We start from the raw sequence: 26,781 nt of genomic DNA, 5'->3' as shown, positions 1-26,781 counted from the left end.
ATTTGGTAATCACTTCAGTGTATATGCGCTCAATGGTGTGGAAGGCTTTTCCTGTGATGGACTGAGCTGTATCCACTATTTATTTTGTAGGCTTTTCCAACTTTGGGCATTGGTGTTTCTATTCTTTACTGTGATGCAACAGTCATCATACTCTTAACAGTTCATCTATAGAGGGTTGTCAAAGTTTTAAATAACATGCCAAGTCTGTGCAAACATCTCAGAAAGTATAGGCGCCATGCCTTCTTTGTAATGGCACTTACGAGATTGGTCCCAGGTAAGATCTTCCGAAATGATAATGCCAAGGAACTTAAAGTTACTGATCTTTGACTTGCAGACCCCATCAGTTCAAAGTTCAAGGTAAATTTATTATCAAAGTACATATATGTCCCGGGTGGCAGGGTGGAAATATGTCTCTACCAAAAGAGATGCAAGGCACTCCTTCCCTCCACTAGCCTGCGGATCACCTTTGGGCAAGATGCAGCACTTGCTTAGCCCCCCGATCAGGGACATGTGAAGCCATGGGAGCAGGTGGCGGATAGTCATATGAGCAGCTGGTGCATATCACAAGCACTGGTTATGCGACCATAGATGCCAGGCAGACAATCTCTGAAAGTACTGATAATGGCTGGGGTCACCTTGTGAAGACACTGCTCAGAGGGCGGCAATGGCAAACTAGTTCCGTTGAAAAATTTGCCAAGAACAATCATGGTCATGGAACAGCCATGATCACCCACGTCACACAGCCTGGCACATAACAAATGAATGTATCTCAGAAAGTTCACAAGAATGGTCCCATGAATGAAAGGGTTAATATGAGGTGCATTTGATGGCTCTGGGCCTGTACTCGCTGAAGTTTAGGAGAATGGGGGTGGTGCAGTTCTCATTGAAACCTATTGAATATTGAAAAGCCCAGATAGAGTGGACATGGAAAGGATGTTTCATATAATTGAGGAACCTAGGACCAGAGGGCACAGCCTCAGACTAGAGGGATGTCTATTTAGAACTGAGATGAAGAGGAATTTCTTTAATCAGAGGGTGGTGAATCTGTGAAATTCGTTGCCACAGAAAGCTGTGGAGGCTAAGTCACTGGGTATATTTAAAGTAGAGGTTGATAGGTTCTTGATTAGTAATAGTGTCAAAGAAGGCAGGAGAATGAGGTGGAAAGGGAGAATAAATCAGCCAATAGGAATGGTGGAGCAGACTTGATGGGCCAAATGGCCTAAGTTTTTCCTATATCTTATGTTCTTATGGATTTTACTGTACTCTTCCCTGCAATGACCTGGCTGGTGGCATAGTGGCATCAGTGCCAGACTTCGGGACGAAAAGTCCTGAGTTCAAATCCAGCCGGCTCCCCTGCACACTTTCCATCCGTGCTAGGTTACGAGCTGGTGATCTCTTTGGAAACTCACCGGGCAGAAGGCAGTGGCAAACCACTGCTGTAACTTGCCTCGTACGTGGTTCCCCACTACGTCAGAGAGGCGTGGAGGGAAATCGTCTGCTAACCGGAGAAACTCCAAGTGCGACGTACCTTTCCTTTTCCTGCCTGCAATAATCCACCTGATTGCTAACAGTATTACAGATAAGAGAATGAACACGAACTTCACAATCACTTTCATCTTAATTTGGAGCTACTCATACACTAATCACTGATACCTGTTCACATTTAACTTCACCAGCCCCTGCATAGACCAATCACATTCAACTCAACTCAAACTTCAACTGCAAATAAGGTGCAAGCAATAACTTCAAACTGTTTACAATGATAGCCAGCGCCACTGAAACCTCCAACCCGGCAAAACTCACCCCCACACTCTTCAATCTCCACATTTAACCTTTACTCCACACACCCTCCCTTCAGCACCTTCCTCGCAACATCACCAAATTCTACCCTGTTTGGCATAAAGTGATCCCTGCCCAGCGTTCTTAAGGTTTTAGCGTTTGTATAACAAGGATCACACACTGTTTGTGCCCACAAAATATACTCCATCATTGTCCTGAATACTGTAAGAGCCCTTCAAAGTTAGCATGCCCCATTCCTAACTCTGCTGTCTGCAAGCTGAACAATTATCTGTTTTTGCAGAGATTTTAGCCAGCTATAAGTTTAACGTTTGCAAAAGGAGTTTTGGCAGCTGGGCATACTATTATCTGCAGAGATACCAATAGGTCTATGACGGTGCACAGCTCAGTCACACCGGTTCACCGGAGGAGCGGGCGCTGGGACCACGCAACTCCGGGGCCTGCAACATTATAGACCAGAGCGTTGCTGCCCACTGATACCCCTACTTCTCCTTCACATTCCTCCATTCACCCTCTCACCCACGTGTGTGTTTACCTCGCTGTACAGCCATGCTCAGTCATCAACCTCTGTCAGACACCCCCTCGCTCGGCATCCACTTCCAGGTCATTGGGATGGTTCAACTGGAGGAATAGGAAGTGTAGTGTCGATTTTTTTCGCGAGTTCCTTTCAAGCTCTCGCCATTCATGTAGTTTTTATTCCCCAGTCCGGCGGAACGACCTATAAATTCTTGTTTATTACAGGCACGAAATATCATGCAGATTGCTGAAAATCTTGAGCAACGCACGCAAAATGCTGGAGGAACTCAGCAGACCAGGGAGCATCTATTGAGGGAAATAAACAGTCGACCTTTCGGACCAAGACCCTTATTTCCATAGATACTGCCTGTCATGCTGAGTTCCTCCAGCATTTTGTGTATGTTGCTTTTCATTATAAGATTGATCCTTACAATGGTATGAACTCTATGTTTAGCTCCATCTGGCGCCAACACTAAGAGTTTGCAGTGATTTAAAAAAAACTGGGAGGTTTTAATTTTCGAAAGAACTTTTACAACTTCAAGACTTGCAACGCGATCTGCAATTATTGCAGAAGGTTGACCGTCTGCCACCCACGGTCACAGACGAAACGAAATGTTTTGATGAAACGACAACTGTTCTTTTCCCTCCATAGATGCTGCCTGACCTGTTGAGTTCCTCCAGAGATTTAGCTGTTTCTGATGGTATTTAACCTTTGTTTGGGGTCGGAAGGTGCTGGACCAGCAGCAATGGAGGATATACGGAATGTATATAGCGTATATGTCAAGGAACATGGTGCTGGACCAGTGGTGTTGCTCGCTGTCCTTCACACAACCCGCTCTTCTAGATTTTCCTTACCTCTGCAGCACTGGCGGTCTTGGCTCCCCAGTGTGAAATATCCTCCTGACTGGCTTCTGACACAGTAATCCCAGCGTTGCTGGATGCTGCAAGGCAAGGCACAGACACAGTATTATTCTCCCTTTCGAAATTGTGCATGAATGTCATTGGGCTCATCAGAGAGTGAAGCATCTCTGCCATTTGAGATGAGCTCAATGCCTACTATGCTCACTTTGACCACCGGAACAGGGAGGAACCATCGTGCACCCCAGGCCTCCCGATGATTCTTTGCTCTCAGTATCTGAAGGTGACGTGCAGGTTGCCTTCAAGAGAGTGAATCCAAGGAAAGCATCCGGTCCGGATGGAGTACCTGGCTGAATACTGAAGACTTGTGCTGACCAGCTGGCTGGTGTGTTCATGAATATCCTCAACCTCTCACTCCAGCAGTGTGTGGTACCCACCTGCTTCAAGCAGGCTTCAGTCGTACCAGTGCCCAAGAAGAGCGTGGTAACCTGTCAAAATGACTCTCGCCCAGTGGTTCTCACATCCACAGTGATGAAGTGTTTTGAGAGGCTGGTGTTAAAGTATATCAGCTCCTGTCTGAATGGGGACTTGGATCTGCTCCAATTCACCTACTGAACGACGAGATGCTGTCTCGTTGGCTCTTCACACAACCCTGGAACAGCTGGTCAGCAAAGCTGCATACATCAGGATGCTCAACATTTAACATCATCATCCCCTCAAAGCTGATCAGTAAACTCCAAGACCTGGACCTCAGTACCCCTTTGTGCAATTGGATCCTGGATTTCCTCACTTGTAGACCGCAGCCAGTTTGGATTGGCAAAAACATCTCTTCCACACTCTCCATTAGCACAGGAGCACTTAGAACCCTGCTCTACTCGCTTTACACCTATGACTGTGTGGCTAAGTACAGCTCCAACACCATATACAGGTTTACTGACTACACCACTATTGTGGACACAAAATAATCTGTAGATGCTGGGGTCAAAGCAACACTCACAACACGCTGGAGGAACTCAGCAGGTCGGGCAGCATCAGTGGAAAAGATTGGTCGACGTTTCGGGCCGGAACCCTTCGTCAGGACTGTAGGGGGAAGGGGCAGAGGCCCTATAAAGAAGGTGGGGGGAGGGTGGGAAGGAGAAGGCTGGTAGGTTCCAGGTGAAAAACCAGTAAGGGGAAAGATAAAAGGGGTGGGGGATGGGAGGCAGGGAGGTGATAGGCAGGAAAGGTGCAGAAAGTATAGGGGAAAACACAATGGGTAGTAGAAGGCGGCGAAACCAAGAGGGAGGAGGTAGGCAGCTGGGGGAGGAGGCAGAGTGACATAGGGAGGGGGAGGGAATTACCGGAAGTTGGAGAATTCTATGTTCATACCAAGGGGCTGGAGACTACCTAGACGGTATATGAGGTGTTGCTCCTCCAACCTGAGTTTAGCCTCATCATGGCAGTAGAGGAGGCCATGTATGGACATATCTGAATGGGAGTGGGAAGCAGAGTTGAAGTGGGCGGCTACTGGGAGATCCTGTCTGTTTTGGCAGACGGAGCGGAGGTGCTCGACGAAGCGGTCCCCCAATCTGCGTCGGGTTTCACTGATGTAGAGGAGGCCGCACCGGGAGCACCAGATGCAATAGATGACCCCAACAGACTCACAAGTGAAGTGTTGCCTCACTTGGAAGTACTGTTTGGGGCCCTGAATGGTGGCAAGAGAGGAAGTGTAGGGATAGGTGTAGCACTTGCGCTTACAGGGATAAGTGCCAGGTGGGAGATCCGTGGGGAGGGACGTGTGGACCAGAGAGTCACGGAGGGACCAATCCCTGCAGAAGGCGGAGAGGGGTGGAGAGGGAAAGATGTGCTTAGTGGTGGGGTCCTGTTGAAGGTGGCGGAAGTTGCGGAGGATAATGTGTTGGATCCGGAGGCTAGTGGGGTGGTAGGTGAAAGGGGGTGATGAATCAGCATACAGCAGGAAGCTTGAAAGCTTGGCTGAGTGGTGGAATAACAACAACCTCTCACTCAATGTCGATAAATCTAAGGAACTGATTGTAGATTTCAGGAGAGGGAAACCAAAGGTCCATGAGCCAGTAATCATCAGAGGATTAGAGGTGGAGAGGGTCAGTAACTTTAAATTCCTGGGTGTCACTATCTCAGAGGACTTGTCCTAGACCCATCATATAGATATTATTGCAAAGAAAGCACAACAGTGCCTCTAGTTCCTCAGGAGTCTGCAGAGGTTCGGCAGGTCATTGAAAATCTTGGAAAAACTTCTATCAATGCGTGCAACACACATCAAAGTTGCTGGTGAACGCAGCAGGCCAGGCAGCATCTCTAAGAAGAGGTACAGTCAAAGTTTCGTCAGGACGAAGGGTCTCGGCCTGAAACATCAACTGTACTTCTTCCTAGAGATGCTGCCTGGCCTGCTGCGTTCACCAGCAACTTTGATGTGTGTTGCTTGAATTTCCAGCATCTGCAGAATTCCTGTCATTTAGATGTGTGGTGGAAAGAGTGCTGACTGGCTGCGTTACAGCCTAGATTGAGAACATTAATGCCTTTGAGTGTAAAATCCTACAAAAGGTGGTAGATTCGGCCCACTGCGTCACGGGTAGAAACCTCCCAACCATTGAGCACATCTACATGAAACGTTGCCGTAGAAAAGCAACATCCTTTATCAAAGATCCTTAGCACCCAGGCTATGCTCTTTTCTCACTGTTGCCATCAGGTAGAGGATACAGGTGCCTCAGGACTTGCACCACCAAGTTCAAGAACAGTTACTACCCCTCAATCAAAAGGCTCTTGAACAAAAGGGGATAGCTACAGTCATTTAAGAACTATTATATTGTTATTTCATGTTCGTTATTTATTGCTATTTATTTATATCTGCATTTGTACCGTTTGTTTACAGTGAGCAGTTCCTGAGTTTGCTAAGTATGCCCACAGAAAAGAATCTCAGGATTGTATGTAGTGACATGTAATAACAGATTTTACTTTGAACTGGGGACACCTCTTCTGAAGAGAAAGAGAGAGAGAGAGAGAGAGACAGAGACAGAGACAGACTGTGGTATGTTGAATGACTGACACACACAGACTGTGGTATGTTGAATGATTGGGTGAACGAGTAATTTTTGGGGTACTGCAAGTCTGTGTCTTTGTTGATGCTTTGCTGCGTGCTAGATATCTCGGTGGAGGGTGCTGATGCTTTTTTGCTGGTGTGGGGGCGCTGCCTTGCTGCTGCTTGTGTATGGGAGGGGGAAGCTGGGGGGGCGCTTTGGGGTTCTAGTGTTTTAACTGTCATTTATTCTTTGGAATACTCCTCTATTTTCATAGATGTTTGTGAAGAAGAATAATTTCAGGATGTATATTGTATACATTTTTCTGACTTTAAATGCACCTACCTACTGAACATTTATGCTGTTAGGTTTCATTAATTGGAAGTAATGGCATACAAACCCTGCTACAACTGTCATTCATCCAGCTGTGTCTAATTTCACACGGAATTTTTTCTCACTTTCATGATGGCTTTCTGCGGGTCATTCTTGGACTTCTTCTAGGATTCTGGATCACTGGTCTTAAATGTCACAGATCCGACAGTGGTGTCTGAAAAGAGGATGCTGTCCAAGTTGCATGCCATCTTGGACAATGTCTCCCATCCACTACATAATGTACTGGTTGGGCACAGGAGTACATTCAGCCAGAGACTCATTCCACCAAGATGCAACACAGAGTGTCATAGGAAGTCATTCCCACTTGTGGCCATCAAACTTTACAACTCCTCCCTTGGAGGGTCAGACACCCTGAGCCAATAGGCTGGTCCTGGACTTATTTCCTGGCATAATTTACATATTAATATTTAATTATTTATGGTTTTATTACTATTTAATTACTTATGGTGCAACTGTAACAAAAACCAATTTCCCCCGAGATCAATAAAGAATGACTATGACTATGACTATCTAGCCTTCAGCAGTCTGTGAATCTCCTTGTTCATCCAGGGCTTCTGATTTGGGAAAACTCAGTATGTTCTCAAAGGCTTATGTTCAACCATGCAGATCTTGATTAAGTCTGTGACAATGGTGGCACATTTATTCAGATATTAAGATAAATCCTTTAATATGATCCAATCTATTCAAACTGTAAATGCTCCAACTCCTCCCTTGTCCATACTTTTGCAGTCCTCACTACTGGTGTGACAAGTCTTCAGTCCTGATGAGTGGTCTCAGCCCGAAATGTTGATACTTTATTCCTCACTAAAGATGCTGCCTGAACTGCTGAGTTCCTCCAAGACCTTGTGTGTGTTACTCTGGATTTCCTGCATCTGCAGAATTTCGTGCTTAGTATTCACTCTCTGCCTACATACCAGGGAGTGGACGTACCAAAGGCACTTAATAATGAACCCAGAAAATAGCCACATTTCTCGAACAACATCTGTGCACATTCTGGCTACACCTTAGGTTACTATTCAGGCAGCCTTAATACATTTGAGTTAACAATCAGAAGTCATCTCAGAGTTAGGGTTCATTGGTCATTGTAATGAAGTTCCAAGTCAGAATTTGAAACTGAAATGAACTTGAAATAACATTCTTCCAATGCAGTGAGGAACAATACAGGAGAAGAGGGAGGCTACTGGAGTATTGCTGGAATTTGCTCTAGTATTCAAAAATAAAGCTAAATCTTGATTCAAATCCACTTCCCTGCTTTATCAAATCCCTCAACTCTCTGTCTCTAAAAGTACACAAATGCGATATTACAGGTCTTATTGCTGAGAGATATTTTTCAGGGCATGTATCAACCAAAATGTAATCAGGAAACTTTCAAATATTTTTTAGTTCTGTGGTGTCTTCATGTGTAAAGTCACTGAGATCACACACTCCCATCTCTGTCGCAGCATCAGCTCTGCCTATGCTTCACTTCATCTGCTGCTGAAACCTTCATGTCACACGTCCTTCCTTCTACTCTGTTTGCTGCTGCTTGTGTCCCACTAATGACAAATCTGATTCAGCCATCGCTCCTGTGTTCAATATCCTTCACGAGCCCCTAGTTAAAACTGTCACCAATGGATTTTTCCTTCGTGACCACGCCTTCCCGATCTTTAATCTTATTAAAAGCAGATTTTTTTTTTTTTTTTTATAAATCGCTCAAGTTATTTTGATTCACAAAGTGATCTCACTGTGCTGGTTCATGAGACTAGGAGGGTACAGATAGCATTTAAAATACAAAGAGTTAAGTTGGTCTTTATTGAAAGAAGATTGGAGTACAAAGGAAGTCTTGTGCCTTGCTGAGATTACACAGGGATCTGGCAAGACCCCATTCAGAAACAGTCATTTTAGTTTCCCTACCTAAAGGAATAATGCCTTAAAGTATATGAATCAATCAGAATTAGAATCAGGTTTACTATCACTGACATACGATATGAAATTTGTTGTTATGCAGCAGCAGTATATTGCAGCGTGTAATAAAAACTGAATCAAAGCCTGTATTAATATATAAAAACATTAAAAAGTTAAATGAAATAAGTTGTACAAAAGGAAAGTAGTGAGTGTTCATGGGTTCAATGTCCATTCAGGAATCTGGTTCCCCTTGATTAGTTCTTGGGATGAAAACATTACACAATGAAGAGAGGATAATTGCCCAATACTTACTGCAATTTACTGAGAGATACACAAGGGGACAGTCAATGCAACCTCACATCTGCTTGCCACATACCTTCCAAATGCAGAAATAAATGCAACATCCAGAGATGTGCAACATTGAGGAGTCCACAACACTCAACCATCATTAGCAGATGGGGAAAGACCACGGAACTGGCTTTTGCATGCGCTGACAAAGGCAGCTTCTTTCTCAACATCTAACATTGGGTCCCATCCTATGTCCATATTTTCAGGAAAAACGAAGGGTCTCGGCCCGAAACATTGACTGTACCTCTTCCTAGAGATGCTGCGTTCAGCAGCAACTTCTATGTCTGTTGCTTGAAATTCCAGCATCTGCAGATTTCCTCGTGTTTGCATTTTTAAAGATAATGGCTGCTCAAAACTGTTCCTTAAATACAAATGTCTTGTGTGCTTTTACATGCTGGGGAGGACACTTTTAATGAATTCTACATTATAATAGCAGCCCTTGTTACTAAATGCTTCCATTTAGACCAAATGGTCTGCTAAAGTGGCTGTCACCCCTCCTAGATCTACCACAAGTGAAACAAAACCATCTCTGCTGATATAGTATTTCATTTGATACCATATTGTCTAAAGTGGAGTGTAACTTTCAAAGAGCTGCAAAGTACAGTGATGCCAGTTGTGCCATCTCAGCAATAAATCAGGTTTCCCTACCTGCAAAATCACCAATAACAAGAAATAAATGAACAAGCATCTTCTTTTACAAAAAAAATTATTTTTTCAGTTCATTATGATCAAGCAATGAGTTTATTTAATAATTATTAAGTATTTCTAAAATTCAGAGGCATCCAGAAATGTGACAGTCCTGAGAAGTCACATTAGGCAACATGTATTAAAGTACAATACATAAATACACATTTTTGATAATAAAGTATTTAGTTTTAAGATTTATGCCTTGTGCGTTTTCTCCTTTTATGTTAAAATCATTCCAATTGTGATGCAAAAAAGGGGGATGGGGGAAACTACTAAAAACAAACATTCTGAATAGCGTTTCCAGAGATTTGATGTATTTAAGTAAAGACCAAGTAAAAATGTGCAAGAGGATAAACATACAAACACAAAGAACGTCTAGCTGTAATATTTTGCTCAGTTTCTGATTAGGTAATAATAAACCTGATGGAATAAATCCCCTCATATGTTTAAGATCAGGGGTTCCTAACCTGGAGTCCACAGACCCCTCCCCGCCATTGGCTGTGAACCCCTGCTTCAGACAGAAGTATTTCCGGTGACACATTGTTCACAACCATCATAAAGTGTTGGGCCAACACATTCAAGAACTAGTATCTTGCATCTTATTCCACCAGAGAGTATCGTGGTGTAGCTGTCACGGTTCTAGAGACCCAATCTTGACCTCTTCTTCTGTGGTCTTTCCCTCCTATTTTCCCTCTTGGATGCCTCTGACATTATAAAGACATTGTGTTGGCAGGTGAATTGGCCACTGTAAATTGGCCTTAGTTTGTGGGTAAGTGGTACAATCTGGGGGGAAGTTGACAGCAATGTGAGGAGAATTGACAGCAATGTGGGGAGAATTGACAGCTTAAATGGGTGATTGATGACTAATACAGACTCAGTGGGCTCAGGGGTTTGATATTGTGTTGCATGACTGATTATAAAATCTCAGGTTTTGGCAGCGTGGGGAAATTGAATGTACAACTGAAATACCTTCTGAAAGGTATACTTTTCCCATACCTGACACCTCTTTAGCAGTTCTTCCACAGCAGTGTTAAAAGAAAGTTGCAAGGAACTTTGCTATGCATCCTCTCCATCAACTGCTATAGAACCCTGAGGACATTCAAGTGAGGACACAAATAATTCAGAAAGTCAGAGGGATTAATCATATGAAAACAGAACACATCTTCCAAAATGAAACCCAAAAATTGCTACTTCTCTTTAGTTTCTCCAAGTTGACCCAGCTCATGAACACCCTTGTTAGAAAAGAGTTCCACTTTCTTCTCAGATGGGAGCACAACATTGTTAAGCATGGCTTTTGCAACCACCGAAACGGGGATGGTTATTGCAGTTGGAAACATGTATGCCACAGGCACGAGTACTTTTCTTGCTATCCATTCCATTGGTCGTGATTCTTGTCTGTCACACATCAAAACTCTGTTTTGAAAAGCAGTTGAAAACAAAAGAGGAATAGATTAGAAACATTTTTCTGAGAAAGAAAGTTGTGGGTTAAAGTCCCCTCACAGATACTTAGGCACAAATATCTAGCCCGCTACTCCAGTGTAGTACTGAGAGAGAGCTGTGTTGAATTTTCAGACAAGACAATAAACCACCACCTCACAATTAAATCATTCCATGAAATTATTTTCACATCATCCCAAATCAGTGAAGGGGTATTGTGCCCAATGTCCTCTGAAATCCACTCACTCCCGGTTTCTTGCACTACAGTAGAGTAGTGGTTAGCATGACGTTTACATCTCGGGGTGTTCTGGAGTATGGAGTTCAATCCCAACACCGTTTTATAAGGAGTGGGTTGCATAGGTTTTCTCCGGATGCTCTGGTTTCCTCCCACAGTCCACAAGACATACCAGGTGGGTTAATCGGTTACTGTAAGTTGTCCTGTGATTAGGTTAGGGTTAATTGGGTATGTCAGGGGTTGCTGGGGCAGTGTGGTTCGAAGGGTCATAAGGGCCTACTCTGTGCTGAATCGCTAAATAAAGTATTACTTTCCTTCTAACACCCATCTACTTCTCTTTGACAAACCCCAAATGGCATTTGCCACAAACCCTTACCTGCAGCACCAACTTCTAGACAGGAAAAGAAATAAGGTTGTCATTGCACCCCTTAGACCATAACATCATAAGGCATAGGAGCAAAATTAGGCCATTTAACCCATCAAGTCTGCTCCGCCAGTTCACCATGGCTGATCCAATTTTCCTCTCAGTCCCAATCTCCTGCCCGCTCCCGTATCCCTTCATGCCCTGACCAATCAAAAATCTATCAACTGTTGCCTTAAATATACACAAAGGCTGGGCCTCCACAGCTGCCAGTGGCAACAAATTCCACAGATTCATCACTCTCTGGCTAAAGAAATTCCTCATTTCAGTGGCACCTTGTCAAAGGCCTTCTGAAAATCCAAATACAAAACATCTTATTCTCTTTTGTCTATCCTGATTGTTGTTTCATCAAAGATTTCCAACAAATTTCTCAGACAAGATTTTCCTTTGAGGAAATCATGCTGACTGTGCCTCCAAGTACCCTGAGACTTCATCCTTGATAATTGACTCCAACATCTTCCCAACTACTGAAGTCAGACTAACTGCCCTATAGTTTTCCTCCTTTTGCCTCTCTCCCTTCTTGAAGAGTGGAGTGACACTTGCAATTTTCAAGTCTTCTGGAACTATTCCAGAATCTAGTAATTCTTGAAAGATCATTACTAATGCATCCACAATCTCTTCAGCAACCTCTTTCAGATCCCTGGGGTGTACACTATCATTTCTAGGTGACTTATCTACTTTCAGACCTTTCAGTTCCCAAGAACGTTCTCTCTAGTTATGGTAACTTCACAAACTTCATGCCCCCTGACACAATGATTCAACACCTTCTGACCCTATGTCACCTCTTTCTAATGACTTGATTTCATTTTTTTTTAAACCAACAGAGCAATGTCATCCCCTCTGCTTTCCTGCCTGTCCTTTCAATACAATGTGTATCCTTGGACATTAAGATCCCAACTATAGTCTTCTTTCAGCCATGATTCAGTGATGCCTACAACATTATACATGCCAATCTGCAACTGTGCTCCAAGTCACTTCTACCTTATACTGTTTACTGTACACATTCAAATGTAACTCCTTCAGTCCTGTATTCACCCTTTTCAATATTGTCTACTTTTTAAGTTGCAACTCATTCTGATGACTATAATTTTGCCCTATCAACAGCCTCTCTTCACTACACATTGCCACTATTTGTAAATCAGCTACCTTATCTTCAGCACTATCAGCCTTTCCTACAATACTCCCTGCACTGAAATATACGCAGCTCAGGACACTGGTCACACCATTCTTGACCTTTTGATTTCCAACTTTGTCTGAGGTCTTACCAATATCTGCCTCCAAAACTTCCCTACTATCTGTGCTGGCACTCTGGTTTCCATCCCCCTGCAACTCTAGCTTAAACCCCACCATGCAACATTAACAAGTCTTCCCACTAGGATACTAGTCCCCTTCCAGTTCAGGTGCAAACTGTTCCTTCTGTACAGGTCCCAATTTTCCTGGAAGACAGCCCATACAGCCCACTGATCAAAAATCTTATGCCCTCCTTCCTACACCAAATCCTAAGCCACATATTGAACTATGTAATTTTCCTAGTTCTGGCCTCACTAGCATGTGGTATGGGCAACAATCCTGAGAACACAACCCTGGAGGTCCCGCCCTTAACTTAACACCTGCATCCCTTAACTCTCTATGCAAAACCTCATCACTTGTCCTACCCAAGTCATTGTTCCTGACATGGACCATAACTTCTGGCTATTCACCCTCCCACTTAAGAATGCTGAGGACTCAATCCGAGATCTCATGGACTCTGGCACCCGGGAGGCAACATACCATCTGGGAATCTCGTTCTCACCCACAAAACTTCCTGTCCATTCCTTTAGCTAACAAATGCATCTTCCCCTAAAACTCAAATCATCTGCTAATAGGAACAGCTTGGCCCAAAACGTCAACTGTGCTTTTTTTTTCCCCATAGGTACTGCCTGGCCTGCTGAGTTCCTCCAGCATTTTGTGTGTGTTGCCTGGTTCTCCAGTCTGCTTTCACTGTAAAGATAGTTCACCCAGAATCACTTCAAAATAATTCACTCTCTGATTTTCACCTACAAGTGCTCTGTCAAGCGTTTTGCTTGCCCCAAAAAAATCACAAGCAGTAACAATTGACAACTGCAGTAGTAACTGATTATAGTAAACCACCCTACGATTGTTCAGATTTTTCACCCTTGGTGGTTCAGCATTTGACCCATTGTTTGCTGATTTCCACACACTCTCTAAAACATTGGAGCCCTAATTTCCATGATCCCTTTAGTACATTCAAGTCTCTGTTCTCTTGCTACCTTTAAACTCACTGGGTTCACTGTAAGATTTATTGTACTGTGTAACATTTAAAATGGATTAAAAGTCTATTGGCATATTGATTGGAATAACATCCATAAGTCATGAAAAGCTGCTAGCTTTACAATATGAAGGTCCTGAAAATGCATAAAAGGGTTTTACTGCATGTACACCTTTTCTAATCCTTTATTAATAGTAAGCAGAACTAGACCCAACACTAGTTGTGGCCTGATTAACATTTTATGAAAGGTCAACGAAACTTTCCAGCTTTTCTATTTTGTGACAGTATTTGAGAATCTTAAGATCCCTTTGACCTGGGTATGCATTACCATTCCCTGCTGATGCATTTCCTATATTATAGCAGTAGCTTCACATCACAAGCACATTGTTTGTAAAAGACTTCCGGACATACTGAAAGGAATGTGTAGGGTGCATTATAAATAGAAGTTGTTCTTTGTTTTTTGAAGCGATGCCCTTCTTTTCTCCTCAAAGGTAGGACGGGAATAAAGAAACAATTCAGTGTACACTTCATAGGGGCTCCGTATTTTAGATTCTACTTGGCCTTATAATGTTGATACAGAAATTGGAACATTATCTTTGGTCTTTTATTTACTTATTGAGATTCAGCATGGAATAGGCTCTTCTGACCCTTATAAAGCCACACTGCCCAGCAATACCCCAATTTAACCCTAACCTAATCATGGGACAACTTAAAACAACCAATTAACCTACCAACTGGTATGTCTTTGGACTGTAGGAGGAAACTGGAGCACCCAGAGGAAATCCATGCCACCGCGGGGAAAACGCACGAACTCCATACAGGCAGCAAAGGGAAATGAACCCAGGTCGCTGGTACTGTAAAGCGTTTTGCTAACCACTGCGCTATGGTCAAAGAAAGTTATGCTTTCTCTTCCACACCTGTCAAGATAGGCAGGAACGGAAGGGTGGCAAGAAATGAAATGAAACTTCATAGTTCAGAATTGTATCACTTTTTGCACTTGTCCAGTGATCAATCCAAGGATGTAGAGGGGATTATGGAATTATGAAATAGAACAGAAAATGGAAAATTATGAAGGTTTGCAAAATTAAGAAAATCAGTTAGAATTTGAAAACGAGTCATTTGACCAGTGCAGCACAGTCAGCGCAGCTAGTAAAACCAGTGCCTCATGGTGTTAGTGAGCTCGGTTCTATCCTGAACCCGGATGCTGTCTGTGTGAAATTAGCACATTCTCCCTGTAGCAGCACAAATTTCCTCCAGGTGCCCCTGCTTCCTCCCACATCCCAAAGATGTTTGAGTTGACAGGTTAATTGGCCACTGCAAATTGTCCTTCGTTTATAAGCACGTAATAGAATCTTTAGGAAAGTTGATGAGAATGTGGGAGAATTAAGAAATAATGGGACTAATTTAAATGGGTGCTTGATGGTCATCATGGACTCAGTGAGCCAAATGGCCCATTTCTACGGCAAGAATTCAAATAATTGCCTGTTGATTATGAATTTCAGGAATATTGGTTTTTCAATAGTAACTGCATAATTTCAAATGTTACTAAATTACTTTACAAAAAGATGTTAAATTTATGAAAGCAACATTTTGACTATGCCAATAGGAAGCTGAGGATGTGATACACTGAAAGGGTAAGCTCAGGACTTATGAACTTTGAATGATTGGGGCTCGGAACCATGACCCAAGAATAGGCAGCCTATGGTGAGTAAGAAAGTGAGGAGTTGGTACAAGGCAGATGTATTGAAAATTTTGCAGAGAAGATGAGGCTGCAGGGTAAAAGTAGTAATTCTGAACAACAGGGAAACAAATCAATTTTGAAGACAATAAGAAAAAAGTGGAAGAAAAAATGTAATTAAAACCACTGATACACAATTTTTTTTTGAAGTGGTGTGAGTTGGCAAGGGGATGCCATAACGAAACAGAAATAGGGCTGAAAATACATAGTTTTACACAAAACAAAAAAACTGAGAATATTACAAGAAGTAGAAGGTGCAAAAAGAAGCACTGAGTGTTATTTTTAAAATGGTACAAAATAGTCAGATAAGGGCACTCATCTGTTGGGGTTTACCAGTTATTTGATAAACTGCTGAGATGATTTGATGAACATTGCCAAGGTGACACTTAATTATTTGAATTCATAGGAATTAAACAACTTTGCAGATGATTTCACAAAAATGTCCTTACGCTGGTCGAAAGATGCTGTATCTGTCAAAATCCAGTTCTTCAACAGCAGCTTCTACTTGACCCTATTGAGAAGTTAACAGTATTAATACACAACATAAAAACTTGGTTTTAGTTGAACTAAGTGAGCAAGATTTCTTTCTCAATCTAGCCAGAGGGGGAAGGGGGTTCCCGAACTGGGGTCCACAGACCCCTCAGTTAATGTTAAGGCTCCATGGCATTAAAGGAAAAAAGCTGGGAACTCCTACACTTACAACCCGAGCTTTTAACTGTGCTACCTGAAGGTGAATCACGCTTTGCATGAAGGAAAATGTCCTGACATTGTGCTGCATTTGCATTTTATCCATTTACTCATTCTTCTGTTCTGTCCTGAAGATTAATGATCTGGACTATTTCAGCATCACTACCGACTTCAGCACATAATCTAATGTGACATTTGGCTGATTGCAGTACATAGCACTGTCAGAGGTGTGCCTTTCAACAAGGTGTTAAAGAGAAACCCTTTCTGCCCGACAGATGCATCAGATTGGTGCAAAAGACCCCATGAGTTTTGCTGCAGAAAAGCCCTCAATATTACTTCAACCAAAGCCCTAATACAACAAACATAATTTTTGGCATAGATATGACAAGGACGTTAGAGATAATTATCCAGTTCTTCTTTGGAACAGTACTACTGCCCATGAAAGAGCAGTGTTGAACCAATTCAAAAATCAACACAGGAGTTAATTCATTGTAAGCAAGGCTGTTTATTAAGAGTTCAACCTAACTGATGCATGTGGAGGACAATCTAGAAAGTTTCCTGGCTCATTCTGCCTGACTTTCAGAGTTGTGACAATATATACTTTTTCAGAGCTAAGCATACACAACTACTGTGGCGCACCATGGTAGCGTATTGATTTGCACAAAGCTATTATAGCTCAGGGCATTCTAGAGTTTGGAGTTCGATTGCTGCTAATGTCTGTAAAGAGTTTGTACATTCTCCCCATGACCGCGTCGATTTCCTCAAGGTGCTACAGTTTCTTTCTACAATCCAAAAACAATAGACAATAGGTGCAGGAGTAGGCCATTCGGCCCTTCGAGCCAGCACCACCATTCACTGTGATCATGGCTGATCATCCACAATCAGTACCCCATTCCTGCCTTCTCCCCATATCCCTTGACTCTGCTATCTTTGAGAGCTCTATCTAACTCTTTCTTGAAAGCATCCAGAGAATTGGCCTCCACTGCCCTCTGAGGCAGAGCATTCCACAGATCCACAACTCTCTGGGTGAAAAAGTTTTTCCTCAACTCCGTTCTAAATGGCCTACCCCTTATTCTTAATCTGTGGCCTCTGGTTCTGGATTCACCCAACATCAGGAACATGTTTCCTGCCTCTAGCGTGTCCAATCCCTTAATAATCTTATATGTTTCAATCAGATCCCCTCTTATCTTTCTAAATTCCAGTGTATACAAGCCCAGTTGCTCCAATCTTTCAACATATAACAGTCCCGCCATCCCGGAAATTAACCTCGTGAACCTACGCTGCACTCCCTCAATAGCAAGAATGTCCTTCCTCAAATTTGGAGACCAAAACTGCACACAATACTCCAGGTGTGGTCTCGCCAGGGCCCTGTACAACTGCAGAAGGACCTCTTTGCTCCTATACTCAACTCCCCCTGTTATGAAGGCCGACATGCCATTAAATTACTGGTTAATAGTTTATTTGCTCATTGTAAACTGTCTTTGTGTTAAATAGGTGGGTTGCTGGGCAATGCAGCTCGTTGGGCTGGAAGGACCCATTCCATGCTGCATCTCCAAATAAAATAATGTTCCTCAAACGCAGTGCTATCAGCATACCTACAGCCTTCGTGCACATCTTTTTTTTTAACTGCAGGAGCCTAAAATTGAGCTGCTGTATCCCATTTGTTCAGTAGTTGCTGTCTACAAGGCCACAACAGTTTATTGCACAAGATCAGAATGTTTCTGATTCAGATTTATTTATTATCACATGAACATTGAAAGATACAGTGAAATGTGCTGTTTGCATTAACAACCAACATTGCCACACATTCCGGTGTGAACATGGCATGCCAGCAGTATTCAGCAGAACAAAACTGAGGCCTCCATTTGTCAGAGTTGAGCATGGATATTGTGTCCTAGCTGTCTCGATATGCAAGCCTGGGCAGAACGATATGGAGAGCAAGCTGCTGACCATGTAGCAAGCTCCCACTCTCCACACGACTGATGAGTCGAAAGGAATGGCAGAAACAGTTTGGTACCAGCAGTGTCTTAGGAGTTGCCAATCAGCATTGAACTCGATGCAGGACTGCCTTAGGGACTCCAGCTCCAGATTTTTCCCTTGGGGTTTATTCCCAAAGCCTTTCCCATGAATGGGTATCGCCACAAGGCAACGGAGGTTTGAGATCAGAGTTTTCCTTCTCCTAGCTAAGCTGACAACCACGGCTGGCAAGCCCTATCTGCCTGAAGTGACTGGTTTTAAGGCGCCAGTAACCCGCCTATGCCCTTTTTCCTGTCACTAAAAATGGTTCTGCCAGGCTTAGTAGCTAAGCCACATGTGAAGGCCAGGAGCTGGATTTTGTTGTCAGACGATATTAGAGGCACACACCATTGGGAGCATTTAATAGGTAGTGGGAGCTTGCCCCCATCACCACCCTGGCTATAACAAACTTAAGGAACAGCAACAAAACAACAACAAAATAAGCCCCTTAGCTCCCTCCCACCCACAGGCCGCTTCCAGTGACCTGCAGACATCAAGTCTCCAACTTCCGCAGTGGATCTACAGACCTTGTAGACACAGGCCTTTGGCCATCGGGCCTTGAATTCCAGACTCACCAACTTTGAACTTTGACCTGCAGGCTTCAGACCTTTACTTGTGCAACAACACCATTGCTAAGCCTGCCTCACAGCCACTCCTAACAATCTCAACTACAAGTAGTCCAGATTTCTGTTTATGCCTCACCATAAGGGCGGCACACTCCAACAAGCGTTAACCTAAATGGTGCTCAGGACTCTCAAATGTGATGTGGATGCAGCATCTTCTGACTCAGGAGAGAATTCAACTTACAGCCATGACTCAATCAACAAGTCAGGTACAAGAGACTTTGAAGCATTGCACTGAAATAGTTCTATCATATAAAATAAAAACAATTTTCTAAAAGATCACTTAAGGCCTCAAAAATAGAAGTTACGTACATTAAGTAAATTATTTAATCTATTACCTTCATTACCACTCGAGGCTTTTCCGTACTTCAAATGGAATAAAACATCCATGTAAATGCACCTTAGATGTGTATTTGGAAGTTACTTCAGCTCACTCCTATATTCCAGCCCAAACTTCACCAAACTATACTGTCATATATAGTCACATTATAATGTGGGGAGAAACAGAAAATGTTGGAAACACTCAGCAGGTTAAGCAGTATTTGTTTTAAAATAATGCAATAGACTTATTACAAATAAGATAAAGTCTGCAGATACTGGAAATCCTGCTGAAGGGTCTTGGCCCGAAACGTCAACTGTACTCTTTTCCATAGATACTGCCTGGCCTGCTGAGTTCCTCTAGCATTTTGGGTGTTACAATAGACTTATTGTTCTGAGTCAAAGACACTTCATCAGGACAGAGAGAAACAAAAGAAATTACAGGAAAGGGTAAAGGAATGCAAAAACTGGAAAACGCAAAGAATGAGAGTGTAAAACTAAACTAATATTACATTTGATTGAACTATACAGTAGATGAAATGACCACTCCATATACAGAGAAAGCTTTTAGCTGAAGTTATAGAATTTAATCATTAATCCAGAAGGCTGTAACTTACTCAGCTAGATAATGTGCTGTATTACTGGTGGAGTGGGAAGAAAAGACAGGGAAATTATCCTTGCTCGGTTCAGGAGATGGTGTGAGAGCAGAGGTATGGAAAGTAAATGGGTTCAAGGACACAGTCCACCACAGTAGATATGAAGCCATGGTTCAGAAGGAAGGAAGATATTTCAGCAGCAAATGGGACAGAGGGCCTGGGGAAATATAGTCCTGACAGGAGGAACTATAGCTAATAGCCATGTAATCTATGGATTTGTAATGGATGTTTGTGATGAGTCAACCCCACGGGATAGAGATATCCAGAAAGGGAAAGGAAGATGAGCATGAATGTGATGGTGACCGCACGGTGGGACGTGGCAGCAAAAGTGAAAAGTTGAGAACTGTACAAGTTGAGGAAGCAGCACGAACAGGAACTGATTGTAGACTTCAGCAGAGGGAAACCAGAGGTACACGAGTCCTGAAGTCCATAAAACCAGAGTCATCACTGGAGGCTCGGAGGTGGAGAGGGTCAGTAACTTTAAATTCCTGGGTGTCAATATAATCAGAGGATCTGTCCTGGATTTATCATATAAATGTAATTGGAAAGAAAGCATGATAGCACCTCTACTTCCTTAGAAGGCTGCAGAGATTTGGCATAACATCAGAAACCTTGAAAAACCTCTATAGATGTGTAATGGAAGGTGTATTGACTGGCTGCATTACGGCCTGGTACGGGAATACCAATGCCTTTGAACGGAAAATCCCTCAAAAGGTAGTGGATTCGGCCCAGTACATAACAGGTCAAGCTCTCCCAACAACTGGGCATATCTACATGAAACATTGTCCTAGGAAAGCAGCATCCATCAAAGATACTCATCACCCAGGCTACGCTCCTTTCTCACTACTGCCATCATATAAAAGTGCCTCAGGCTCGGACCACCAGGTTCAAAAATAGTTACTATTCCTCAACCATCAGGCTCTCGAACAGGAGAGGGTAATTACACTCATCTATTGAGATGTTCCAACAACCAATGACTCACTTTGAGGACTCTATCTTGTTATTTCATGCCCCTGTTATTTATTTCAACAGTTTGCTGTCTTCTATGTTCTTGCCCTTTCATTCATCCTAGTTACAGTTACGATTCAATGGATTTGCTAAGTATGCCCGCAGGAAAAAAAATTCTCAGGGTTGTATGTGGTGACATGTACTCTGACAATAAATTTTACTTTGAACATCACAACACCTTGTTACTATAACATAACACAATCTGAAACGTACCTCTACCTAGTAGATAACCCTTTTAGTCTCATCCTTTCATTTTGTTCTACCCACTCCTTCCCCAGCAGCTTTTTTTCCCTTACTTGGTTGTGAAGGAATGGGGGAGGGGGTTGGTTTGTTGGAACAGAAAATCTTTAAGCCTGCTACCTGTTCCACAGAACATTGCCAGTATTTTGTCTTTTTCTTCAGGTTTCAAGCTTTGCAGTTTTCTGACTTGCATCACGATATCACAGATGAACATCCCCATGTGCCCTACAGGTCTCTGCACCATTCCCAATCCCCACCAAAATAAAGTCCATAATTTGCCCTCAGCCCAGTAAGCTTACACTTTAGCTAACCTTCTCTTTTCATGGACGTTATAAAATGCCTGGCACATCCATCCTGTTTTCTGCTTCTGCAATTATACTGAACACTTTAATTGGACTTGTCGAGCATATCCCATCTACTACAAATCCATTATAAATCTCTAATCAGCTGAAATTTTTCAATTCTTAATCAAGGACTACGAGATTTTCCTGTTAAACTAATTCACTCCATAACTGTCTTCATCTCAGAGATATTGTTTGATCTTGGTACTGCATTGCTCTATTATTACCACATGTACCAAGATACACGAAACACTTGTCTTGCATTCTGTCCGTACATATCACATTATTATACTGTCCATTGCGGTAAATCAATAGCAATGCAGAATAAAGTGTAAAAGCCATGGAGAAAGTGCAGTGCAGACAGTTATTCTCCCCTTTTCACAACTTAAACATGCACATTTTCTGAATTTTCCTAGTTCTGATGACGGTTCATTAACCCGAGACGTTAACTTTGCCTCACTCTGCACAGACGCTGACCGACATGCTGAGTATTAATTGCATTTTCTGTTTTAATTTCAGTCTATAATTCTTTGGTTTCCGTTTCATATTTGAGACTGGAGTATCAGTGGGTTGAGCAGCATCCAATATTCTAATGGTTTTTAAAATAGTAATGGAAAATAATAGCAGTGGTCCACAATTCAAACTCCTACAGTCTAATTCTGATTGTATTGCAGAGGAACTTCCAAAAGGTGATTGGGGAGGCTGTCAAAGGATATGTGGAAAGTAGGAAGTTTTTAAAAATGAAATAGCAAGAGGTCAGAGCTAGTTCACGTTACAGTGATGAACAAGACTGGGAGGAATAGAAAACCCTAGCTGACAAGAGATATTGACGCTTTGATCAAGAGAAAGGAGGTATATGTCAGGTACAGGCAGATGGGATCAAACAAATCCTTTACTATGGGTACACAAAAGGGAATCCAGAGGTTAAAAAATGAGATAGCTTTGACAGATACAGTGAAGGATAACTCTAAAAGACTCTCCAAATATATTAAGAGCAAAGGAGTAACTAGGGAGAAAATAGGACCCTTATAGATGAATAAGGTCATCTCAGTGTGGAGGCATAGAGATGGGCCAGGTCATAAACAAGCCTGGAAAAAGACATGGATGATTGGGAACTCCCTTCAGGTTAATAATGACATCTTAAAATTGAGCCTACAATACAGGAGAGGTAGTGTTGGGAATCATCAAACACAAAAGTAGACCAATTTCCTTTGTTCCTAGGATATTGGGGGAAGCTTGGAAAGAAATTGCAAAGCCCCTCCTGGACATATTTTTATCATCGAAAGCCACAGGTAAGATGCCAAAAGATAAAGGGAAGTTAATGTTGTGCCTTAATGCAAGAAGAGCTGCATTGACAAGCCAGGGAACTTCAGGCCTGTAAGCCTAATGTTAGTGGTGGGCAAGTTTTTGAAGGAGCTCTGAGAGACAGGATTTACATGCTTTTAGAAAGGCAAAATCTGATTAGGGATAGTCAAAATGGCTTTGTACAGAGGAAAACATGCTTCACGAATTTGAGTTTTTTTGAAGAAGTGATTAAGACAGATGTGGGCAGCTTAGTAAACATCATTTACATAGACTTTAATAAGGTCTTTGACAAGAGACTACATGGTAGGCTGGTCCAAGTTATATCACATAGGATTCAGGATGGGGTAGCTTGCTGGATACAGAATTGGTTTGATGACAGAAGACAGAAGGTGGTGGTAGAGAGCTGTCTTTCCAAACTGGACGCCTGCGAACAGCAGTGTGCCACAGGGAATGGTGCTGGTTCCACCGATTGTTCTTCATCATTTATATTAATGATTTGGATGAGAATGCAGTCGCTTGGTTAGTAAGTTTGCAGATGACACTAAAATTGGTGGAAAAGTGGCCCATGAAGGAGGTTATCTAAGATTTCAATGGGATCTTTAACAACTGGGCCAGTGTGGGGAAGGAACAGCAGATGAAGCTTAATCCAGAATAAAGAAGTATTGCATTTTTGTAAGATAAACTAGGGCAGGATTTCCACAGTAATTGGTAGGGCCCTAAGGATTGTTGCAGAACAGAGAGACTTAGGGTTGCAGGCGTATAGTTCCTTGAAGTAGGCAATACAGGTACAGGGATTTGACACATTGGCCTTTATTGGTCACGATATTAAGTACAAGAGCTGGGGTGTCATATTACAATTGTACTAGACATTGGCAAAGCCATTTCTGGAGTACTGTGTACAGTTCCAGTTGCTATGCTTATAGAAATGGTGTCATTGAACTGGAAAGGGTGTGAAAAAAGTTACATGGGTATTACTGGGACTGCTAAATTTGGGTTAAAAGGAGAGACTGGATAAGCTTGGAATTTTTCCCTGGAGCAAAGGAAGATGAGGGCTGTCTCTATAGGAGGTTTATTAACTGATAAGAGGCACAATATAACATTAACAGCCACAGTTTATTCCCAATAGATTTAAATGGAGAGGGGAAAGATATAAAAAGAGACCAGAGGAACAAATGTTCCCAATAGAAAGTGATGTGCATATGAAACAAGCTGCCTGAAGAAGGAGGGGGGGTACAATTACAACATTTAAAAGACATTTGAACAGGTATGCAGATAAGGAAGATTTAGAGGTATAGATCAAATGGAGGCAAATGGGACTAGCTTGGCTGTCATGGATGAATTGGGTGGAAGGGCAAGTTTCCATTAAGTGTAGCTTATAATTTTACTTTTCTACACTATGCCTTGTTGTAATTACTGAAGAAAATTAACTTTTAAAGATCATTGTCAGGTGACCTGCAATATTCCATCATTATATTCTTGGGATGAAGTTATTTGGTTTTGAGTTTTTGCCACTTTACAATACTAATTTCTTCATTGGTATTAACTTACATCAGTGTTACTAAGCCAGTATCAAAGATAGTAACAATAAAAATATGTATTCAGTGCAAAGTAATAAGCACAGATTAGTATTACAGGTGTCATGCCTAATCAAGTGAAATGGTGCAAAATTAAATTACCTAGATGAATCATATCCATGCAATGTCCTGATTAGGCACAAGAGTTTCAAGTACCACAACTTGGAGAGGATACATTAGTCTTGGATGGAGAAATGCTCAATCCAGGGGAGGCATTAGCAATGATCTTTCCAAAGTCATTAGATTCTGGAATGGTTCCAGAGGACAGGAAAACTGCAAATGTCACTCCACTCTGAGGAGGAAGGGAGGCAGAAAAAAAGCAAAATATAGCCCAGTTAGCCTGACCTCAGTAGCTGTAAAATTTTGGAAATTGTTAAGGAGGCACATAATAAAATATGCCATAGTCAGCATGGTTTACTTAAGGGGAAATCTTGCATGAGAAATCTGTTGGATTTCTTTGAGGAAACAACAAGCAGGATAGACAACGGAGAATCGGTGGATGTTGTGTACTTGGATTTTCAGAAGGCCTTTGACAAGGTACAACCCGTAAAGCTCTTTAAAAAGTTAAGGGCTCATGGTATCATGGTAAAGATACCAACATGGAGAGAAGATTGGCTGACTGGCAGGAGGCAAAGACTGGGAATGAAGGGAGCCAGTGACTAGTGGTGTTCCGCATGGATCGGTGTAGGGACCACTTCTCTTTAGATTATATGTCAATGATTTTGTCAATAGGCAAAGAGGTGGCTGATGGAATACAGTGTCTGGAAGTGTATAGTCATGCACGTTAGTAGAAGGAATAAAAGTGTAGACTATTTTCTCAACGGGGAGAAAAATTAAAAAATCCAACATGCCAAGGGACTTGGGAGCTGTCATGCAGGATTCCCTAAAGGTTAATTTGCAGGTTGAGTCTGTGGTGGGTAAGGAAGGCAAGTGCAATGTTAGCATTCATTTTGAGAGGATTAGAATATAAAAGCAAGGATATAATGCTGAGGATTTATAAGGCACTAGTGAGTCTTCATTTGGAGCACTGAGAGCAGTTTTAGGCTCATTATTTTAGAAAAGATGTGCTGACATTGGAGACAGTCCAGAGGAGGTTCACGAGAATGATTCTGGGAATGAAAAGGTTATTGTAATGAGGAGCCTGTCACGGCTATAGGCCTGTACTTGCTGGAATTTAGAAGAATGAGGGGTATCTCACTGAAACCCATTGAATGCTAAAAGACCAAGACAGTGGATTTGGAGTGGATGTTTTCTATAATGGGAGAGTCTAGGACCAGATGGCACAGCCTCAGAATAGAGGGACAATCATTTAGAACAGAGATGATGAGGAGGAATTTCTTTAGCAGCTGGTGGTGAATCTGTGGAATTCACTGCCACAGGCAGCTGGGGAGTCCAGGTCATTGACTATATTTAAGGCAATGGTTGATAGGTTGTTGATTAGTCAGGGCATGAACAGTTACAAGGCAAAAGCAGGAGAATGAGGTTGAGAGGGGAAATGGATCAGCCATGATGAAATGGCAGAGCAAACACTATAGGCTGAATAGCCTAATTCTTCTCGTATGTCTTACTGTCTTATGCAAAGATTTACAAGAGTTATGCCTGAAATCAAAGGGTTACTTTGCAAGGCAAGATTTCCTCAAAATACAGAATGCTTAAGGGAAGAATCAATGATGAAAGTTTCAGGATATTGAGAGGAATTGATAGGTTGGGGAGTCAAGGACAAAGACTAAAAATTAATAATTAGCCAAGTATTTTTGCAAGTCAAATCAGATAGGGTCTCCATTCATGACTAAATATTAGGTTACTTGAAGGTTCTGACATACCATCATTTTTCTGTGGCATGTACCAATGCAATTTATATCATTGTAAGCTCTAAAAGGAGTTACATTGTTCCTATTCAGCAGCTTACCCAGGAAGCACTCTTTCACACTAAAGTTAGCGAAATTTTAAAGCTTTTCCTTCAAAAAGGCTATGCATTTTAAGGTAATCGATACTTCAAAGAATTTTTTTTGTTAGGTAAGACTATTATGGTTGTGGAACAATACTGGGAAAATGTATCTGGATTCTATAACGGTACAATCCACCTGAAGAGCCATTAGTATCATTTCTCTTTAATTACGAATGGGATTTACTGAAAAGCTAAAAATCCAGCTCAAATATGCACAATTGTGTGCACAGCGGTTAGCATGCTGCCTTACAGTACCAATGACCTGGGTTCAATTCCTGCCACCGTCTTTAAGGAGTTTGTACGTTCTCCCCATAACCGCATGGGTTCCCTCCAGGTGCTCTGGTTTCCTCCCACAGTCCAAAGACACACCAGTTGGTAGGGTAATTGGTCATTGTAAATTGTCCAGTGATTAGGCTAGCACTAAATCAGGGGGTGCTAGGTGGCAAG

The 26,781-nt window shown here is 42.2% G+C and overlaps 2 protein-coding genes across 4 annotated transcripts in view; both read right to left on the bottom strand.

Moving 5' to 3' along the window:
* prmt3 (protein arginine methyltransferase 3) overlaps nt 1-2,511 on the bottom strand; it is a 287,320-nt gene extending 284,809 nt beyond the window's left edge. Inside the window, exon 1 of one of the 2 annotated variants that reach the window (XM_063061730.1) lies at nt 2,333-2,511. In XM_063061730.1, the coding sequence (XP_062917800.1) occupies nt 2,333-2,348 (16 nt within the window). In that variant the 5' untranslated portion in view covers nt 2,349-2,511. The remainder of the gene's footprint in view (nt 1-2,332) is intronic. The other variant, XM_063061729.1, reaches the window with a different exon arrangement.
* Nucleotides 2,512-8,418: 5,907 nt separating this feature from the next.
* The window catches only part of htatip2 (HIV-1 Tat interactive protein 2), a 34,393-nt gene continuing 16,030 nt past the window's right edge, over nt 8,419-26,781 (bottom strand). For both annotated transcript variants that reach the window (XM_063061725.1, XM_063061726.1), the window contains 2 exons: nt 16,068-16,129; nt 8,419-10,931 (listed from right to left, as the gene is read on the bottom strand). In XM_063061725.1, coding sequence (XP_062917795.1) covers nt 10,706-10,931; nt 16,068-16,129 — 288 coding nt within the window. In that variant the 3' untranslated portion in view covers nt 8,419-10,705. The remainder of the gene's footprint in view (nt 10,932-16,067; nt 16,130-26,781) is intronic.

The sequence above is a fragment of the Mobula hypostoma genome, chromosome 11 (assembly GCF_963921235.1).
Source record: "Mobula hypostoma chromosome 11, sMobHyp1.1, whole genome shotgun sequence".
In the NCBI taxonomy this organism is placed as follows: domain Eukaryota; kingdom Metazoa; phylum Chordata; class Chondrichthyes; order Myliobatiformes; family Myliobatidae; genus Mobula; species Mobula hypostoma.
The sequence above is the reverse complement of the archived record's forward strand: the minus strand, read 5'-3'. Positions and strand labels throughout refer to the sequence as shown.